The sequence below is a fragment of the Brassica napus genome, chromosome C3 (assembly GCF_020379485.1).
Source record: "Brassica napus cultivar Da-Ae chromosome C3, Da-Ae, whole genome shotgun sequence".
Taxonomy (NCBI): domain Eukaryota; kingdom Viridiplantae; phylum Streptophyta; class Magnoliopsida; order Brassicales; family Brassicaceae; genus Brassica; species Brassica napus.
In genome coordinates, this window is record NC_063446.1 from 49,009,068 (window position 1) to 49,027,061 (window position 17,994).

Consider the following 17,994-nt stretch of genomic DNA (forward strand, 5'->3'; position numbering starts at 1 on the left):
CGGTCGCTACGTAACGACCGACCGAGTGGCTTTGTCGGTCACTACGTAGCGACCGAGTCGTTCGCGGGTCAGTCGCTACGTAGCGACCGACCGAGTGGCTTGGTTGGTTGCTACGTGGCGACCTTGTTTGGATCATTTTCTGATGTTTTATGAACATGCTCTTGGATCATGGGTGTTAAGTTCCGATGAATCAACCGAGATTGGTGCAAGATTTCACCGCAAACTCTTCGTAAAGATTTCTTTACGAAGATTACTTTTCGTAAAAGTGCTTATGCTGATTTTTACGGATGTTTGGATGTTAACTTCGTCGTGTCTGTTTTTGTTCCCAACAGTTAGCCCCCCAGCCCGCTAGAATCGTGGATTGTCGCTGAGATTCTAGTGTGCGGTTTGGCGAGTTAGGCAAGATAGGTAAATTGGACGGAGTTTACATTCAAAATTCCGCGGAAGAGTATCAATGAAGAAATATATATACATATAATAAATCGAAATCCTAAGCTCAAAGTAGTGAGCTCCCATCTTTCATTCCCTTCACACATTCCTCTCTTTCCAAATTCTCTCTAGCTTCTCTCCTAAATTTAGCTTTCAAGATTTCTTCTTCCCAAAGTGACAAGACAGGTTCCGATGCCGAGATGGGTGAGGCCACCTCCCAAGTTCCAGGACTGGTTCCCTCCGATAGCGTGCCAGCTTGTGTCGCCGGCTTCCTTTCTTTCCGAGAGAAACTAGCTTGCCGCAAAGCTGAGAAGGAAATGGTGCACGCTGACACCGAGCTTCCGTTCTCTTCTGTTCTGGTCGTCACTTCGACTCATGAACCTGAGGTTCAGGTTCCGCAAGACCCAGGAGTGCAAGTTGAAACGGGTGTTCCGTGCGTGCCAGATGCTTCGGCTCAGCCTTCTGGGTCGTCTACGACTCCGATTCTTGTTGATGGCAAAGAAAAGGGGACTGAGTCGATTCGTCCTCCTCCAGCTAGAAAGGAGATTGTCCTGGCATTGCGTGTTCCTAGCGCTACTCATGTTGTTCAACCAAAGGGCCGGAAGAGGAGATGCACCAGTGGCAATGACGGAGAATCTTCGCAGCAGGAAGGATTGAGTCTGGCGTCAGGATTCTAGGGAAAGGTTCGTTCTTCACTTTGGCTTTTTAATCTTAGAGAGTTGGATTCTGTTTAGCCATGTTTGGCTTTGTATCTCTAATTGTTACCTCATCTCGCAGTTCATGTCGCTGATCGATGGGATGAACAGCGAGTGCGGTTCCGAGGTCGGTCGTCTTGCGAGAGATCTGACAAAGATGCAGGGCAGATTGTCTGAGTCTGAAGCCATGCTGAAAGCTGTCGAGGATTCTCATTCCGCAAAGGTGTCTAAGCTCGAGGTTCAGATTGGGGAGCTCGAGAGGGACCTTGGGAAGACGGCGAGTTCTTTTCTTATGGAGAAATAGGCCAGGAAGACCAAGTCTTCGGAGGTACGTCGACTTCAGTGTCAGATTGAAAGTCGTGAAGGGTCGACAAACCGTGGGGTCGAGGAGGCCAAGGATGCACTCCGCGTTGAGTTCCAGACCCGTTTGGCGAAGATCTCCGACTTTCTAGGCTCCCTCGAGTGCATTCGCAGCAGGGATTTGGCCCTGGCGACTGTCGATGGTGGGATGGCTGTGGTTCAGGCACTCCAGTGTGAAACCCCTTCGTCCTTACAGGCCGAGGAAGCCAGGTTGTCCGCTTGCAAAGGAGATCTGGCGGCCATGGACGGGAGTTTCGACCTTGTCTTGGCTGATCTAAAGGAGATCCTGTGGTCGGGGAAAATGGAGGCGGTGCGGCCCCGAGCTTGGACGAGGCGATGGGTGAAGGGGAGGTTTAGATTCCAGATGACAATCACGGTTACGATCTCGCTCTGGCCTTGTATGGCCATATTTATGTTTTGGGACCGGCCGCTTATGGGTTTGAATCGCCGCTGCATTGCGGCTTTTTATGAATGGATATTCAGTTTGCATTTTTATGTGAGATTTGTATGGTGTAGAAGGAAGATTATGAGTTGTCATCTTATATCTTTCTCCAATGTGGAATGCTATATTCGTGGTCCGTTTCGAGAACTTTCCACAAAGTCCTAACTTCGTGGGATTTCTGAGGACGTTTAATATAAGCATAGAGGCATGCTTTAGGATCTCGGATCTTTGATACCATACCTTGAGATGTTAAAGACCAGTGTGCTGGGTTTAGGGCAAGACCTAGGTTTACTTCTGGTTTTAGGGGTTGCGATGACTAATTCGACTTACGTATCCCGTTATAGTTTCGACCTGATTCCATACTGATTTAAAGTCCGCGATAGGTTCTCGGCTTATATGATTTGTCTGGTTGGAATCGAGCATCTCTCCAAGGACAATTTTTAAGTCTCCTGGAAGTGCTGACCAAAATTTCGGATTTCTTTTATAGCGCTATTATCCTTGTGTCGGATGTATGAGAGTCATCTTTGTGAGATGGCTTAATCTATTTAGGACGTTGGGGTTCGATGTGATCAGCAGCGAACTTAATGGTAGACACTACCGTTTGGATCTTCGCGAAGAGTACGTGTTTGAGAATATGTTAATGCGTAAGATAGTTTCTTTTTTTTTTAGACCAGGATTCCGTCTATGTGATGTCTGGCGGGAAATAGTTTCTTAGGCGTTTTTTGCGACGTCTCGCAGTGCCGAAGGTTAGTTTTCCCTAGTGACTGATAAGTTCGTGAGTTTTAGGACTCAAATAATTGTGGACTAAAAATGGTCGTGCGGTTTTGTGGTATTGTTGCGTTGGAAAAGTTTCGAAAATAGTGAGTGCTATGTCAGATATTTTGAACTTGGGAGTATACGAGTATACGTATACGTACCCGCTCCCCCCCCCCTTTTTTTAGAGAGGGGGGACAGCTGAATTTTTCTTTCGACAAACTGCCTACGTACCCCTTTCGGAGATCAAGCCATCTCGTAGTTCAGTGGTTGTGAAGCGATTTGTTTAGTGATAGTATTTTTTGAGATGCATTGCATTCCAAGTTCTTGGAATTTTTAAGCCTTGCATGTTGGTTATCTCGTAGGAACCCGGTCGAACGACTTTTATGATCTTGTAGGATCCTTCCCAGTTTGCTCAGCGGTGTTTTGGAAGACCTTGCGCAGAACTAAATCTCCTTCATTGAATCGGCGATTCCGAACGTTGGAGTTATAGTATTTTGCGTTGATAATTTTGAATTCGAACTAGCGCTCGATCCCGGTGCTCTTTGATGAGGTCGAGATTGTCTAGGAGCATGGCGTTGTTGAGCTCTTCTTGTTCGGGCAGTATTCTTCTTCGGACGCCGGGGAATTTGACTTCTACGGGAATCATGCATTCTGTCCCGTATACGAGGGCGAAAGGCGTTTCTCCCGTTGCTCGTCTTGGGGTCGTGCGATGTGACCAGAGGACTTCCTCAAGTTCCTCTGCCCACCTGCCTTTTTTAGCGTCTAGGCATTTCTTAAGTCCGTCTAGAACGGTCTTATTGATTGTCTCGGCTTGACTGTTGCATTGTGGATATCTGGTAGTTGATTTGTTTAATCGTATCTTCCATTTTTTGCAGAATGCTTCGAATTGGCTGGAGATGAATTGGGATCCGTTGTCGGTTACGATCTCGTAAGGAACTCCATGTCTACAGATAATATTTTTCCATACAAAATTTTCAACTTGGACATCTTTTATACTTGCGTATGATTCCGCCTCCACCCACTTTGAGAAGAAATCAGTGAGGACTAAGAGGAAACGCTTTTGCTTTGAATTGTGAAGGGGTCCGATGATGTCCATGGCCCAGCACATGAAAGGATACGCTGACGTGATTGAAGAAAGAACTTCTTCTGGTTGTCGGATGGTCGGAGCATGCCTTTGGCATTTTTCGCATATTCGTGCGAATTTCTCACAATATCCGCAGGATCCATAATGGACTTCTTCCATGACTTTTCTCGCCTTTTCTCCTTCCAAACACATCATGAGTGGTCCAAAAATTTTCCATTTGTAAATTTCCCCGTCGACTGTTACATAACTCGTAGCCTTGGTTCGGATTTTGCGGGCTGCCCATTTTTCGCGAGGTAATTTTCCGTCGATGATGTAGGCTCGAATTGTTTCCAGCCATGGTGTATCACAGCCGTAGTCGGATTGTTCCGATCTTTCTTCTAGCTGTACTGCGATCTCCTCTACATAGTCGTGTTGATCCCTGATGAGGATGATAATGACTGGTGGTCCGTTAACTCGGGTGTTCAATGAATTCGACCGGAATCACTCTTTTAAGACCTGGGTCTGAACTTGATGCCAGGGCCGCAAGAGCATCGGCTTGGACGTTCTCGGAGCAGGGGATTCGCGTGAGAGCAAAACAGTCGAAATCTTGAGCTATATTCTGGACCAGTTTGAGATATGCATCCATTCTTTTATCCCTTGCTTCGTATTCTCAGCTATATTTACTTGCGACTAGCTGAGAATCACAGTAGGCATGGATGTTGCGTATCTTCAATCCGTGAGCTAACCGTAGTCCTGCAATGAGCGCTTCGTATTCGGCCTCATTGTTGGATGCGTGAAATTCTAGTCTAAACTATTGTTCCAGGATTTCACTGGTTGGTGACGTGAGGCGAATTCCGATAACCGATCCTTGCTTAGATGACGATCCGTCGACGTGAAGGACCCATGTTGAATTTGGTTCCTTGTTAGTCACGGTTCCTGTCGGTAGTTCTACCAAAAAGTCTGCGAGTACTTGGGATTTTGCGCTCGTTCTTGGTCGGTATTCTATATCGTACTAACTTAACTCGATTCCCCATTTGGCTAGTCTTCCTGACTGGCTTGGACTATACAAAATCGTCCGCAGAGGGAAGGTCGTGAGGATGATGATTGTGTGGGATTGGAAATATGGTCTGAGCTTTCGTGCCGATGTCACGACCGCGTATGCTAGTTTTTCAATTAGCGGATACCGTGACTCAGCATCTTGCAAAGTTTTGCTTATGTAAAAAATGGGTTTTTGTTCACCGCGCTCTTCTCTAATCAGGACACCGCTTACAGCTGTTGCTGATACTGCGATATATAAGAACAAGGGTTTTCGTTCGACAGGTTTTGCGAGAACCGGAGGAGTGGCCAAGTAGCGTTTCAGCTGTTGAAAAGCGTCTTCGCACTCTTCCGACCACTCGAATTTTTTGTTCCCCCGTAGGATATCGTAGATCGTGAGATGAATCGGTTAAGTGTTGCGACTCTCCCGGTTAATCTCTGTACTTCCTGCTTGTTTTTGGGCGAAGCCATCTCGATCAGTGCATCGATCTGTTTTGGATTAGCTTCGATACCGCGGTACGTCACTAGGTAACAGAGGAATTCTCCAGACGCTACGGCGAATCTGCATTTTGTCGGGTTAAGCTTCATGTTGTGCAAGTCTAGTCGCGTGAAACATTCCTCAAGATGAGACACATGATCTTCCGCATGGAGGGATTTGACGAGCATGTCATCGATATAGACCTCCATAGATTTACCGAGCTGTTCGGTGAACATCCGGTTCATCGTTGATAAGTTGCGCCGGCGTTTTTGAGGCTGAAGGGAATCACCTTGGAGCAATAAGTTCCGCGATCTGTAATAAATGCAGTTTTCTCGCAATCGTCAGGGTTCACCATAATTTGATTGTAACCCGAGAAGGCATCCATGAAGGATAAGAGTTCGTTTCCCGCTGTTGCTTCGACCAATCGATCGATGTGCGGTAAGGGGAAGCTATCCTTTGGACAGGCTTTGTTAAGGTCAGTAAGGTCAACACAGACTCGCCACTTCCCATTTTTCTTTTTGACCACTACAGGGTTGGTGAGGCAGTCCGGGTACTTTACTTCTGTTATCGATCCGACTTTAAGCAGTTTTTGGACTTCGTCGTTGACCGGAGTAGCGCGTTCGGTTCCCAATTTCCGTCTTATCTGTTCGACTGGTTTGAAGGTTGGATCGATATTCAGCTCGTGGCAGGTTATGTTGACGTCAATCCTTGGCATGTCTTCCGCAGCCCAGGCGAACGCGTGGAGATTCTTTTTTAGACAAGTTATGAGCTTAGTCCTTAAAGGTTCATGGAGGATGGCTCCGATTTCGATGCATCGTTCGGGGAATGCTTCGTCAAGACATACTGATACCACGGGTTCGCAGGTCGGCTCACGCTTTTCTTCTAGGATCTCAGCTTTCCGCAATTGCCTGAAGATTTCCGCCGAATCTTGTTTTTGGAATCTGATCTTTTTCCTAGGAGTGGTCTCGGAATCTGATTTTTTTCGTTTTAGTTCCGCGGCAAAGCAGACTTGTGATACCCTCGGGTTTCCCCAGATTGTTTTGATTCCGCGAGGGGTTGAGAATTTGAGGCAAAGATGGTACGTTGATGGAATTGCCTGCATAAGATTCAACCATGGTGTGCCCATGATTACGTTGTATGACACAGGTCGGTCGACAACTAGGAACTCTGCGATTTTTTCTATGGTTCCAGCTTTGACTGCGAGGTTAATTGACCCGAGAGCCATAGTGGTTTCCCTGAGAGTCCTACTAGCAGGCTAGGGTTTTCCGCGATTTCGGACGCGTCAATCTTCATTCTTCCAAGGGTGTTTTTGAAAATAATGTTAGCCGAGCTTCCAGTATCGATTAGGACTTTCGCGACGTCGATGTTCTATATCGTCAACTCGATGACAAGGAGGTCGTTGCGAGGTTTGGTCTGGTTGACCGTTGCTCTCCCCTTAAAAGAGATGACGTTCGTATCGGCCTAGTCCCGTACGTTCTTTCCATCGTCAATCGTCATATCTGATTGGGCGTTTTGCGGCTGAGAGTTAGATTGATCCGTCCCCCCCCCCCTTCTTCTAGCGCCCAAATAAGGAAAGTTAGGAAAACCTGAGTTTCCCAGAGGTCCCAGATATCTGCTAAACCACACGCCAAGCAATCATAACACGAAATAAAGACAAGAAAAATAAGAAATCGAAAAGAGAGCAAAACAGATCTCATTCCGAATCCGCGTTTGAGCGTTACAACAAGGTAAGAGCCTGGGCTATGAGAGCTGTCGGCGAGATTCCCAGTTCTAAAACCCTAAGACTGCAAGACCTAATTGAGTCGCAGCTCGAATAACAAAAACGGAAAATTGCCTAAAATTGCTCTAAGTGCTAAGTTTGCTATGGAAAATTTCTCTCCTTGTGCCTCTTGCCTGAGACTCCTTATATACTCCTCCAAGGTCGGTTTTAGCTTTTCCCTTCCTGCCCTTAAGCCGTCTTAAGTGAAAAATGGAGATATTCCATTTTTCCGATATTCACGTTTTATGAACGTGTTCTTGGAACATGGGTGTTCAGTTCCGATGAATCAACCGAGATTGGTGCAAGATTTCACCGCAAATTCTTCGTAAAGATTTCTTTACGAAGATTATTTTCGTAAAAGCACTAATGCTGATTTTTACGGATGTTAACTTTGTCGTGTCCGTTTTTGACCCCAACATCTCTGTAATACAATGGCCTCAGAGCCGTAGACCAGAGAGTAGGGAGTTTCCCCTGTTGCTGTTTTGGGAGTGGTCCGGTAAGCCCAGAGAATTCCGTGTAGTTCTTCCGCCCATTTCTCGTGAGAGCCCTCCAGTTGCTTTTTAAGCATGTTGACCACGGTTTTGTTTGTGGACTCGGCTTGTCCGTTAGACTTGGGATGTCGGGGTGGGGCAAAAGTTAGTTTTATGCCCCAGTCCTTGCAGAACTCCTTGAAGTTGTGGCTCGTGAACTGGGGTCAATTATCGGTGACAATCTCGTGGGGGACCTCGAAGCGAGTGATTACGTAGGTCCACAGGAATTTGCGGATCTGGAGATCTGTTATGCGGCTAAGCGCTTCTGGTTCGACCCACTAGGAGAAGTAGTCAGTGACTACCAGAAGGAAGACCTTCTACCCCGGCGCCATAGGGAATTTCCCTACTATGTCGATGCCCCACTTTATGAAGGGCCATGGTGAGCTTATGGACTTGAGATTCTCTGGGGGAAGCTTGGAGACTGGAGCGTGCCTCTGGTACTGGTCGCAGTTCTTTGCTTGTCTGTCAGCGTCGGGGCCATCGTGGGCCAGTAGTAACCCGCGCTTATGGCTCTGAGCACTAGGCTTCTACCACTAGAGTGGGATCCACAATCTACTTCATGTAGTTCTACCAGGATTCTAGCGGCTTCTCGGGGTGTAACACACCTCAGATACGGGCCAGAGAAGGATCTTCGGTACAGCTTATCGTGGGAGATACAGTACCTTGCGGCTCGCTTCTTGATCTTCCTGGCCTCGCTGCGGTCTTCCGGGAGGTTGTCGGCCTCTAGATACCAGACTAAGGGAGTCATCCAGGTTTCACCTTTTTCGAGGGCAGAGACCTCCTCTAACGGGCGTTCCTCCAGGGTAGCTGGCCATTGAAGCACGAGCAAGAGGATACTCATCTTGCTATTCGTTTCGAGGGCTGACCCTAGATCAGCCAGGGCATCGGCTTGCGAGTTTTGTTCCTGTGGGATTTGAGTGAGCTTGCCGCTCTTGAACTTCTTGATTAGTTGCTGAGCAACCGCCAGATACTGGATCATGCTGTCGTCTTTTGCTTGGTACTCTCCCTGTACCTGGTTTATTATCAGCTGGGAATCGCCGAAGACCTGGATGTTCTCTGCCCCCATTTGGCGGGGGAGGGTTAGACCTGCGATTCGGGCCTCATACTTGCTTTCGTTGTTGGTTTCTTTGAAGTTGCATCTCACGGCCCTTGAGGCCGTGTTCCCCGTTGGCGAGGTAAGCACTATCCCCACTCCAGCTCCTCTGACGTTACTGGATCCATCAACGTGCAAGATCCATTCTCCCTCTTCCTTAGTTTCGCCTCGGAGGCGTACCTCCTGCTCCAAAGCTGGGAGCAAGGCAGGGGAGAATTCAGCCACGATGTCCGCTAGGACCTGTGACTTTATAGCCGTGGTAGGTCGAAATATTACGTCGTACTCCCCTAGTTCCAAAGCCCATTTGGCTAGGCGTCCAAAGACTTCTAGTTTGTGGAGGACAACTTTTACAGGGAAGGAGGTAACAACGACGATTGGATGAGCCTGGAAGTAGGGTCAGAGCTTGCGAGCGGCGACCATCAAGGCTAAGGCCAGCTTATCTAGATGGCTATAGCGGGTTTCCGCGTCCAGGTGAGCCATACTTACGTAATAGATTGGTAGCTGCTTATTTCCCTCCTCGCGGACGAGGACGGCGCTCACGGCGTGCTCGGAGACTGCTAGATATAGCAGAAGGACTTCACCGAGTAGTGGCTTGGATAGGAGAGGAGGAGTGGTAAGATACGACTTTAGCTCTTGGAGAGCGGATTCGCACTATTCCGTCCATTGGAAGTCTCTTGGATTCTTGAGGGTTCCGAAGAAGGCCTGAGATTTGTCGGAAAGTCTAGAGATGAACCGGCTCAAGGCCGCCATCCTTCCCGTTAGCTTTTGAACCTCCTTGACGTTCCTCGGGGAAGGGATTGAGTGAATGCCCCTGATTTGCTCCGGGTTGGCCTCGATGCCCCGGTGGGTTACAATGTACCCTAGGAACTTGCCAGAGCTGACCCCGAATGAGCATTTGACTAGGGTGAGCCTCATGTTGTACTTCCGAAGGGTGGAGAAGGCCTGTTGTAGGTGAGATATGTGGTCCTCTGCCTCTAAGGACTTGACCAGCATGTCGTCGATGTAGACCTCCATGGTTCGCCCGATCTGGTCCGCGAACATCATGTTTACCAGCCGTTGATAGGTTGATCATGCGTTCTTTAGGCCGAAGGGCATAACCTTGTAGCAGTAGATCCATCTGGACGTCATGAAGGATGTTTCCTCCTGGTCTTTCGGATGCATAAGTATTTGATTATAGCCTGAGAACGCGTCCATCAAGCTCATCAACTGATGCCCCGCGGTGGCGTCCACCAGCTTGTCGATATGAGACAGCAGGAAGGGGTCCTTTGGACAGGACTTGTTGAGGTCCGTGAAGTCGATACAGACTCTCCAGTTCCCGTTCTTTTTTTTGACCACGACGACGTTGGCTAGCCATTCCAGATATTGCACCTCACGAATGAACCCTGCACCGAGCAGGCACTTGACTTCATCGGGAGCGAACTTCCTTCTCTTTTGTCTGATGGGTTGATGTAGGGGATCCACCTGCAGCTTGTGTATGATGACCTCCGGGTCGATCAAAGGCATATCTGCGTGGGACCAAGCGAAGCAATCGGAGTTAGACTGGAGGAAGTCTACTAGTCTTCTCCTCAATCTTTCAGTCAGCTTGGAGCCGATCTTGAGATGTCGGGTCTGATCTCCTTCGGTTAGTAGCACGTTGTCCATTTCCTCTACCTCCGGTTCTTCGGTGTGATGAGCTGGAGACTTACTCTGTAATTGCTATAAGACCTTGGTCTTTCCCTTCAAAGTAGTCTGGTAGCAGGAGCGGGAATACTCCTGATCCCCACTGCTCACTTTTAAGCCCCAGGGTGTAGGGACTTTCACCATTCGGTGAAGAGTTGAAGGGACGGCTCCCATGCCGTGAATCCAGGGCCGTCCGAGGATCATGTTGTACGGCGAGTCGCAGTCAACAACGAGGAACTTGGTTGACATGTTGACTCCTTCAGCGTATACGGGGAGGGTTACTTCCCCGGCTGTTTGTTTGACTTCCCCGCTGAACCCTATAAGTTGGGTTATCCTCTGAGTTAGAGCGTTTTCCTCCAGCCCAAGGTCCATGTATGCGGCCTGGAAGATGATGTTGTCGAAGCTTCCATTATCTACCAATATCCTTCTTACCAGGCAGTTCGCTACAATGAGCGATATGACTAGGGCGTCGTGATGCTGGGAGAGAACTTTCTCCTACTCATTGGCCGTGAAGCTTATTTCGTCTGTTCCTAGGAGCAGGCATTTTGGCTTTGCTGCTTCTAGGCCTTGCTTGGCGTTCCAGATGCTTTTCTTCGCGGCTGCATGGCTTATGCCGCTGATTTCCGAACCGCCCGATATGACATGGATCACTCAGTCCTGTCGCGGTGGCGAGACGGGAGCAACTTCAGTGGGCTTACCCGTTGTCTCCTTGCTTAGATGGCTCTTGGCCTTCTCGAAAAGGAACTCCCTGAGGTGTCCTTTTCTAAGCAGCTCGTTGACCTCGATCTTTAGTGCGACACAGTCCTCCGTTTTGTGACCGTGGTCTCGGTGGAAGTCGCACCAGAAACCAGGGTTCCGGAAAGAGTCGGGTGCTTTCATCTCCTGTTGGCCCATCTGCCTTAGAACATTGATCAGCTACGGCCTTGAGACGGAGAGGTGAGAGATGTCTGGCCACGTGGACACTGCCATCCCTTCTGCCTTCTCGATCGGCCGATTCTGGTATCTGCCCCGGTTTCGATTTCTGGAGTCCCTGGCTGGTCTTTGAGAGTGTTTCTCATCTAGCTCGGTTCGGTCTGGTCTGATCGTCTTGGGATCTTGCTTCTGTTGCGCCTTGGCGCGGCTGGCGACATATTCCTCCCATTTTACATGCGCCCAGGCTCGAGATAGGACGTCTTCCATGGTTTTGCACTGGTATTTGGTTAGCTCCTTATAGAGGTCCCCGTCGGGAAGCAGCTCTCTCTTGAAGGCAGAGATAGCAGTGGGGATACTGCATTTGGGGATAGCCACCTTCTCTTGACTGAAGCGGGCTATGTAGCCTCGCAGGGGTTCCACTCGGTGCTAGAGGATTTCGTAGAGGCTGTCGGAGGTCTTTTCCAGGTCCCTGCTGCTAGTGAATTGCTCCACGAATTTGTTATTGAGAACCGCGAAGGAAGCTATGGATTGGAGGGTAGGTTGATATACCATTGCAGAGCGGGTCCGATCAGGGTGGAGCCGAACCCTTTGCACATGGTAGCTTCGCGCGACCCCTTTGGGAGTGCTACGGCGAGCATCCTTTGTTGGTATTGGGTGACGTGGTCATCCAGATCAGTGGTGCCGTCATACGCCTTTATGTTGGGGAAAGAGACCTTTCTGGGCATCTCGATCAAGGTGATCTCATCCGTGATGGGAGTGTCGTCGTAGGAGTCGGGGTTGCTCTTCCGGATGGGGGGAGCTACCCCGGGAGCCTCTCTACCATGGACTGCATGGCATCGAGCCTCTCAGAGAACATCTGGTGAAGGTGAGCGATCATAGGAGACTCCGCTCTCACTGCTCCGTCAAGTGCTTCTTTATTGGGTTCGGGCTCCGATTCGCTGTCCTCCACATCGTAGGTCTGAGCGTCCTTAGCATTTTCGCGCGTTGATGCGTCTCCTCCCAGCGCCTGTCCCGGAGTTGGGTGTCTCCGGAATCGGCATGGGGCGGACCTGAGTCCTGAGTCGCCTCTTCTTGGTACTCGCCGTGTTGAGGGCTTGATTTTCGTCTCGGAGGGTAAGATTCTCCGATTCGAGCTGGCTGAGTTTCTCGGCACTCTGTGGGAACCGAAATTTGCACTGTCGATTTACGTTTAAATTAGGAAACTAGGAAAACCCTAATTTTCTTAAGGTCCCGGATCTCTGCGAAAGCCAACGGCAAGTGACCAAATATATGCGGAAATCATGAAAAGTTAACAAACGAGTTTAGAGAAAACAGTAGATCTTATTTCGAGTCCTCGTGAGAGCGTTGCGATCATTACAAGAGATCATAAAAGCTTTGGCCGCAAAGGCTGTCAGCGAGTTACCTAGTTCTAACGGCCTAAAAGCTCAAACCTAGTTGACTCGCAGCTCGATAACTAAAGACGAAGAAAATACAGAAAAGCTTTTTTGATTGATTTCGGACTGAACCTTATGAAAAGCTGCCTACGTACCCTTTCTAGGATCAAGCCGAACGTAGTTCAAGAGTGAACCAAGAGATCGAACTGCTTGTGCACGTTTGTTTTGTAATCGGGTGCAAGTCATGGAAACAGAGCATGTCGAGAATAATGCCTCAGGGTTTCTAAGTGCCGAGAGTTATGAGTCTAAAAAGTTGTCCCTCATGCCTCTAGCCTGGGACTCCTTATATACTCGCTCCTAGGTTGGTTTACGCTTTTCCCCTTCTGCCCTTAAGCCGTCATAGCCTAAAAATGGAGATATTCCATTTTTCCCGATCTTCGTAATTATCTTCAAAATTTCGTATTTATCTGCGGAAACTTGCAATTTATCTTTCCTTGCGAACCAAGCGTAAACCGTCCCACGGTTTACGGGCTTCTGGTTAAGAAATCGTAAGATTGGCTTTGAGTCATGCCTTAGGTCCCTTTGGGCCGTCTTTCGACTTGAAGCGTTTATTACGACTTCTTTTGATAAAAACGAACTTTCCGCGGTTTCTATCGTAAAGTTTGATTGATGACTTCGAATGGCGGAAAACATGAAATGGGTTCGCTACGGTCTTCGGGAGACAGCATCGAAGGGTAGACAAGAATGCATAGATTCGTGTCGTACCGATGTTTTGGAAGAGCTCGGTTGCTACGTAGCGACCGAGCTTAGCTCGAGCTCGGTCGCTATGTAACGACCGAGTGAAACGGATGCTCGGTCGCTACGTAACGACCAAGCGAGACGGACGCTCGGTCGCTACGTAGCGACCGAGCTTGGCTTGAGCGCTACGTAGCGACCGAGCGGGACGGACGCTCGGTCGCCACGTAGCGACCGACCTTGGCTCGAGCTCAGCCGCTACGTAGCGACCGAGCGGGACGTGTGCTCGGTCGCTACATGGCGACCGAGGTTGGCTCGAGCTCGGTCGCTACGTAGCGACCGAGCGGGACGTGTTCTTGGTCGCTACGTGGCGACCAAGCTTGGCTCGAGCTTGGTCGCTACGTAGCGACCGTGCGACCTTTTTCAGGCTTTTCTCCGATGTCTCGTGTTTCTTCCCCAGGGCTCTTCGTAAGAATAAATCTTTTCCGAAGATTTATTTTTTGTAAAAACGTTCATGCCGATTTTTACGGAATTTCAGACACTGATTCCGTCGTGACCGATTTTGACCCCAACAGTTAGCCCCCAAGCTTGTTAGAACCATGAACTTCTAGCGTGAGGTTCTAGCGAGTGGCTTGGCAAGTTAGGCAAGTTAGGTGAGTTAGGCAGAATTTATGGTCGAAAAGGTCCGTGGTAAGTGGTCTTGTCGCTCTTCTAAATGTAGAACGCGATAAGATTGGGGCTGCGCCTTATGACGGCTGCCTACGTACCCTTGTTGAAGGGATCAAGCCTTTCGTAGTTCATCTTGGAGTTAAGGTTTGTATGACTAGTTTTCCAGCGAGACCTTTACGGTCTGGTTTTTATGTAGAGGTTATCAGGCGTGTTGCTGCCGATGGCATTTTATATGGGTGTAGAAGGAAGACTACGAGTTGTCATCTCGTAATCTAACTCTGTGTGAACTGCTATATCCGTGATCTGTTTCGAGAGTTTTCCGCAGTGTGTAAACTTGCGGGATTTCTGAAGACGCTCGAATATTGGCAAAGAGACAAATTTTGGGATCTCGTATCAAGGTTTTTGATACTATGCCTAGAGATGTTAGAGACCAGTGCGCTGGGTTTAGGGCAAGACCTAGGTTTACTCCTGGTTTTAGAGGGTGCGATGACTAATTCGACTTACGTATCCCGTTTCAGTTTCATCCTGATTCCATACCGATTTAAAGTCCGCGATAGGTTCTCGGCTTATACGACTTGTATGGTTGGAACCGAGCATCTCTCCAAGGACAATTTTTAAGCCTCCTGGAAGTGCTGACCAAAAATTTTGGGTTTCTTTTATAGCGCTATTTTCCTTGTGTCGGATGTACGAGAGTCATCTCTACGAGATGGCTAAGTCTGTTTAGGACGTTAAGAGTTTGTTGTGATCAGCAACAAACTTAATGGTTAAAATTATCGTTTCGAGTCTTCGCGAAGGATATGTTTTGAGAAGATGTTAGTGCGTATTACTGTCTGGTCTTCCAAGAGAGTGTTTTTATCGAGGAAAGAAATTTCGTCGAAGAACGAATCTTCAGGCGTCTGCGACGTCTCGCGATGCTGAAGATTTGTTATTCTTTCGTATACCGCATTTCGTGCTTGAAATTTTCGCGGGCTTGAAGATGTTTCGCGATGTTGCAAGGGATTAGTCTTAGCCCTGCGTTTGGGAAACATTCTGGTTTGACTACGGATGTTCGCAGCCAGAATTGTTGTTCCTGTTTTGATTTGATTTGCGATCGAGGAGTTAGGACCAAGGGGTCGCGTAAATTTGTCCCCGGAAAGAGGCATCCTCCTATACCGTGCTTTGTGTGGTGTTGGCCTTCCGAGATTTCTTTCGTGTCTATTTGAGGATGTTCCGTATAGCTATAGGAGCTCTGTTATGAGTTTTCCTTACATGCCGCATTTTACGAGTAAAACACAGCGGGCTTAAAGTGAATCGTAGTATATGGAACTTGGTCGATTTTTGACAAGTGGAACCTTTCCGTTAACTGTTTGGTTGTTAGGACTGAGTTTTGTTATGACGAATTTACCGTATGGTTCCCGTTTTTGGGTGGTACGATAATTGTTTGTGTAATCGTTACTTGGCATTTCAAGACAAATTCCGGATTACCGTTTAGCCGTCAAGTTATTGGAGCGGTGGTTGCTCAATTGTTTTGGCTTTGCATGAAGGATGTGCTCAGCTTTATAGCCAAAGACGTTGTTGCCAAAGGATTAGACCATGACACTTTCGTGTTGTCAATAAGGTCAAGTCGGTTAGAATCGTCCTTAAAGGGGATGCTGTAACCTAGTTCGGCTTCGAAGGAAAGGCGTAATTGGGCGAGTGACAAATGGCGTTTATCGAGATTGATAGGCCGAGTATGCCCATGGTGGTAGAAAATGTTTTTCCACTTTAGGGTTAATTTATACGATGAAAGTTTCGTATAATGTTTCCTTTATTGGTATGGAAGTTGTTTCCTTTGTTTCCGAGGGAGATAAAGCCTAAGAAGCTCGATACAGAGCCCGTGCGGAGTCAGTTGCGGGGTGATTTCCTGCTCGGACGTGACCAAGCGGAATGAGAGCGGATGCCAGTGAGTCGCGGGGCTAAAGAATGAGACCTTTCAGATCGTGGTGCGAGGAAGTAAAGTTTATATTGGTCGTCCAATGTCGGATCATACAGCTTGGTTTTTTGCTATAAGGAAAGTACTTTTTCGTAAAACCTGTTACGTTTACTTTCGAAAGTTACTTCGTATGACATGATCTGATTATACGAAGGATTTTTTGCGTAAGTAACGGGCGACCGGTTTTTACGAATTTATTAAATTGACGCGACATATGGAGATGTCAAAATAACGATGTTTCCGCAGATTTTTGAGAAACGTTTTCGCTTTTGTTTTTATTCTTCGGTGAAAGTTTCTCTGAGTCACTCATGGAGTTTTACCAAAGGTTATTTCACCGAGATCTAGTCGCGAAACATTTTTGCAGGTTCTTGAATGAATCAGTTAAACAGTGATAGACTTAGTCGACGAGCGGGGAGGACGTGTTCTCTTTGTCGTATTTTCTGTTACTTTTGTTCTTGATTTTGCTTTGTCGCAAATGTTTTTGATGTTTTTCCGTGAGTCGGTTGGTTCAACGGAAAATGAGAGTGATGCTTTGATGCCTGAAGATTTCTCGTATAATGATTCTTATACGAAACTCGTTTTATCAAATCGGAAAAGATCTTTATGACTTCAGCAAATCATCGACTTTCATTCTGAAGTTTCGCAGAGGTTTTCTAAACGAATGATTGCGATGATAGATGCTGTATAGTCTTTGAGAATTTTTCCAACATGATTTGGATCATTTCCAAGCGTTTATGACGAATCTCAGATTGTCGTTTGCTTTTAGGATGATCTTGACGAGACATCGCATTGTATGAATATTTTTCCGCATATTTCTACGAGAGTTTGCTTTGTCGAAAGCTTTTTCTTGATCTTGACGAGACATCGCATTGTTTGAATATGTTTTTGAAGTATGGGAGTATACGAGTATAGTATACGCACCTACTCCGTCCCTTTTTTCTCGAGGAATAGAATGATCGACAGTCCGAGTCTGTTTGAAGACGACGCTTGGAGTGTGATTTGGTTGTTTCCGGGTTGAAGACTTGGAATATGTCGGTTCCGAGAGAATTGCCAGAAACAAATCGGTTTTAAGACGGCGTTCATGTCTCTAGTTTTTTCTCTCCTTAGGAAGCGAGCTTGAAATGCGTGGCGAACGTTTCTCAATTTTCGGAGAGTTTAGATCGGTTTGCAAGATCTGGACGAACAGTTATGGGACAATATATCGAGACAGGAAAAATCACCTAAGACTTAGTTCGCTAGACTATCCACCTAGGTTTTACGTTCCCGAAAGTTTTATGGCAGTCTCAAAGGCGTTTTTATTTCTTAGTAATTTCCTACGAAAACTCCAAGTCTGATTTAAAAAATTTCAAGTCGCAAATACCTTCCTCCAAGTCTGATTTCAAAAATCTCTCGAAGTTGCAGTTTTGTCTCTTCTCAGTTTTGCTTGCTCATTTCCCCTTCCTCTTCTTGTGTATGTTTGCCTTTTTCGATATTGGTGTTTATCCTTTGAAACTTGAAATTTATCTTCCGAACTTGACTGATACGAAGTCAATAAAAGGTTCAACGTAATCGTATAGTTGAGGTGGCTAAGGTGTTAAGTCAACCGTTACCGTATTATACGATTAATCTAAATCCACGCGAGAAAACTGGTCTTTGCGGGGGGTTTTTTTTTTTTTTTTAATCATAAACTTTCAATGGTAACTCCAATCGAGACGAAACAAGAGATGTTTCGATCGAGATTTGAAGGAGAACACAAAGATGGAGGTAAGGGCGAGTAGGAGCAAGCGAATGAGTTTAGACGAGTCTTACTTGTTTTCGTCGTAAAATCTCAACGGAAACTCCGATTGAGACGAAACGAAAAGCGTTTCGATTGGGATTCAAAATAGAACACAAAGGAGGAGCTTTTTGAGGCCTGACAGGTCGCTATGTAGCGAGCTGGAGGTCTGTCAGGTCGCTATGTAGCGAGTAGAAGTAAGCTAAGAAAAGTCCTACTTTTTTCGACGTAAAATCTCAACGGAAACTCCGATTGAGACGAAACGAAAAGCGTTTCGATGAGGATTCAAAAGAGAACGCAAA

General features: G+C 47.3%; 2 protein-coding genes across 2 annotated transcripts; both read right to left on the reverse strand.

Annotated features, from left to right (window-relative positions):
• Positions 1-5,499: 5,499 nt before the first annotated feature.
• Positions 5,500-6,483, reverse strand: LOC106403623. Its single transcript, XM_013844438.2, has one exon. It carries the CDS (start codon positions 6,481-6,483, stop codon positions 5,500-5,502), a length of 984 nt encoding a protein of 327 aa, XP_013699892.2.
• Positions 6,484-7,932: 1,449 nt separating this feature from the next.
• LOC106403624 lies at positions 7,933-9,654 on the reverse strand. The gene is made up of 3 exons (XM_013844439.1): positions 9,412-9,654; positions 9,127-9,291; positions 7,933-9,024 (listed from the first exon to the last, which is right to left on the reverse strand). Exons 1-3 carry the CDS (start codon positions 9,652-9,654, stop codon positions 7,933-7,935), a joined length of 1,500 nt encoding a protein of 499 aa, XP_013699893.1.
• Between the last annotated feature and the right edge of the window lie 8,340 nt (positions 9,655-17,994).

What these genes read in the sequence shown, in the direction of transcription:
- LOC106403623 (XM_013844438.2), bottom strand. Translation starts at nt 6,483, where the DNA reads ATGGCTCTCGGGTCAATTAACCTCGCAGTCAAAGCTGGAACCATAGAA.
- LOC106403624 (XM_013844439.1), bottom strand. Translation starts at nt 9,654, where the DNA reads ATGGAGGTCTACATCGACGACATGCTGGTCAAGTCCTTAGAGGCAGAG. An exon ending in CCCCGAGGAACGTCAAGGAG is followed by an intron (nt 9,292 to 9,411) that starts GTTCAAAAGCTA and finishes TGGACGGAATAG; the next exon opens with TGCGAATCCGCTCTCCAAGA. An exon ending in AGCAGCTACCAATCTATTAC is followed by an intron (nt 9,025 to 9,126) that starts GTAAGTATGGCT and finishes CCCTACTTCCAG; the next exon opens with GCTCATCCAATCGTCGTTGT.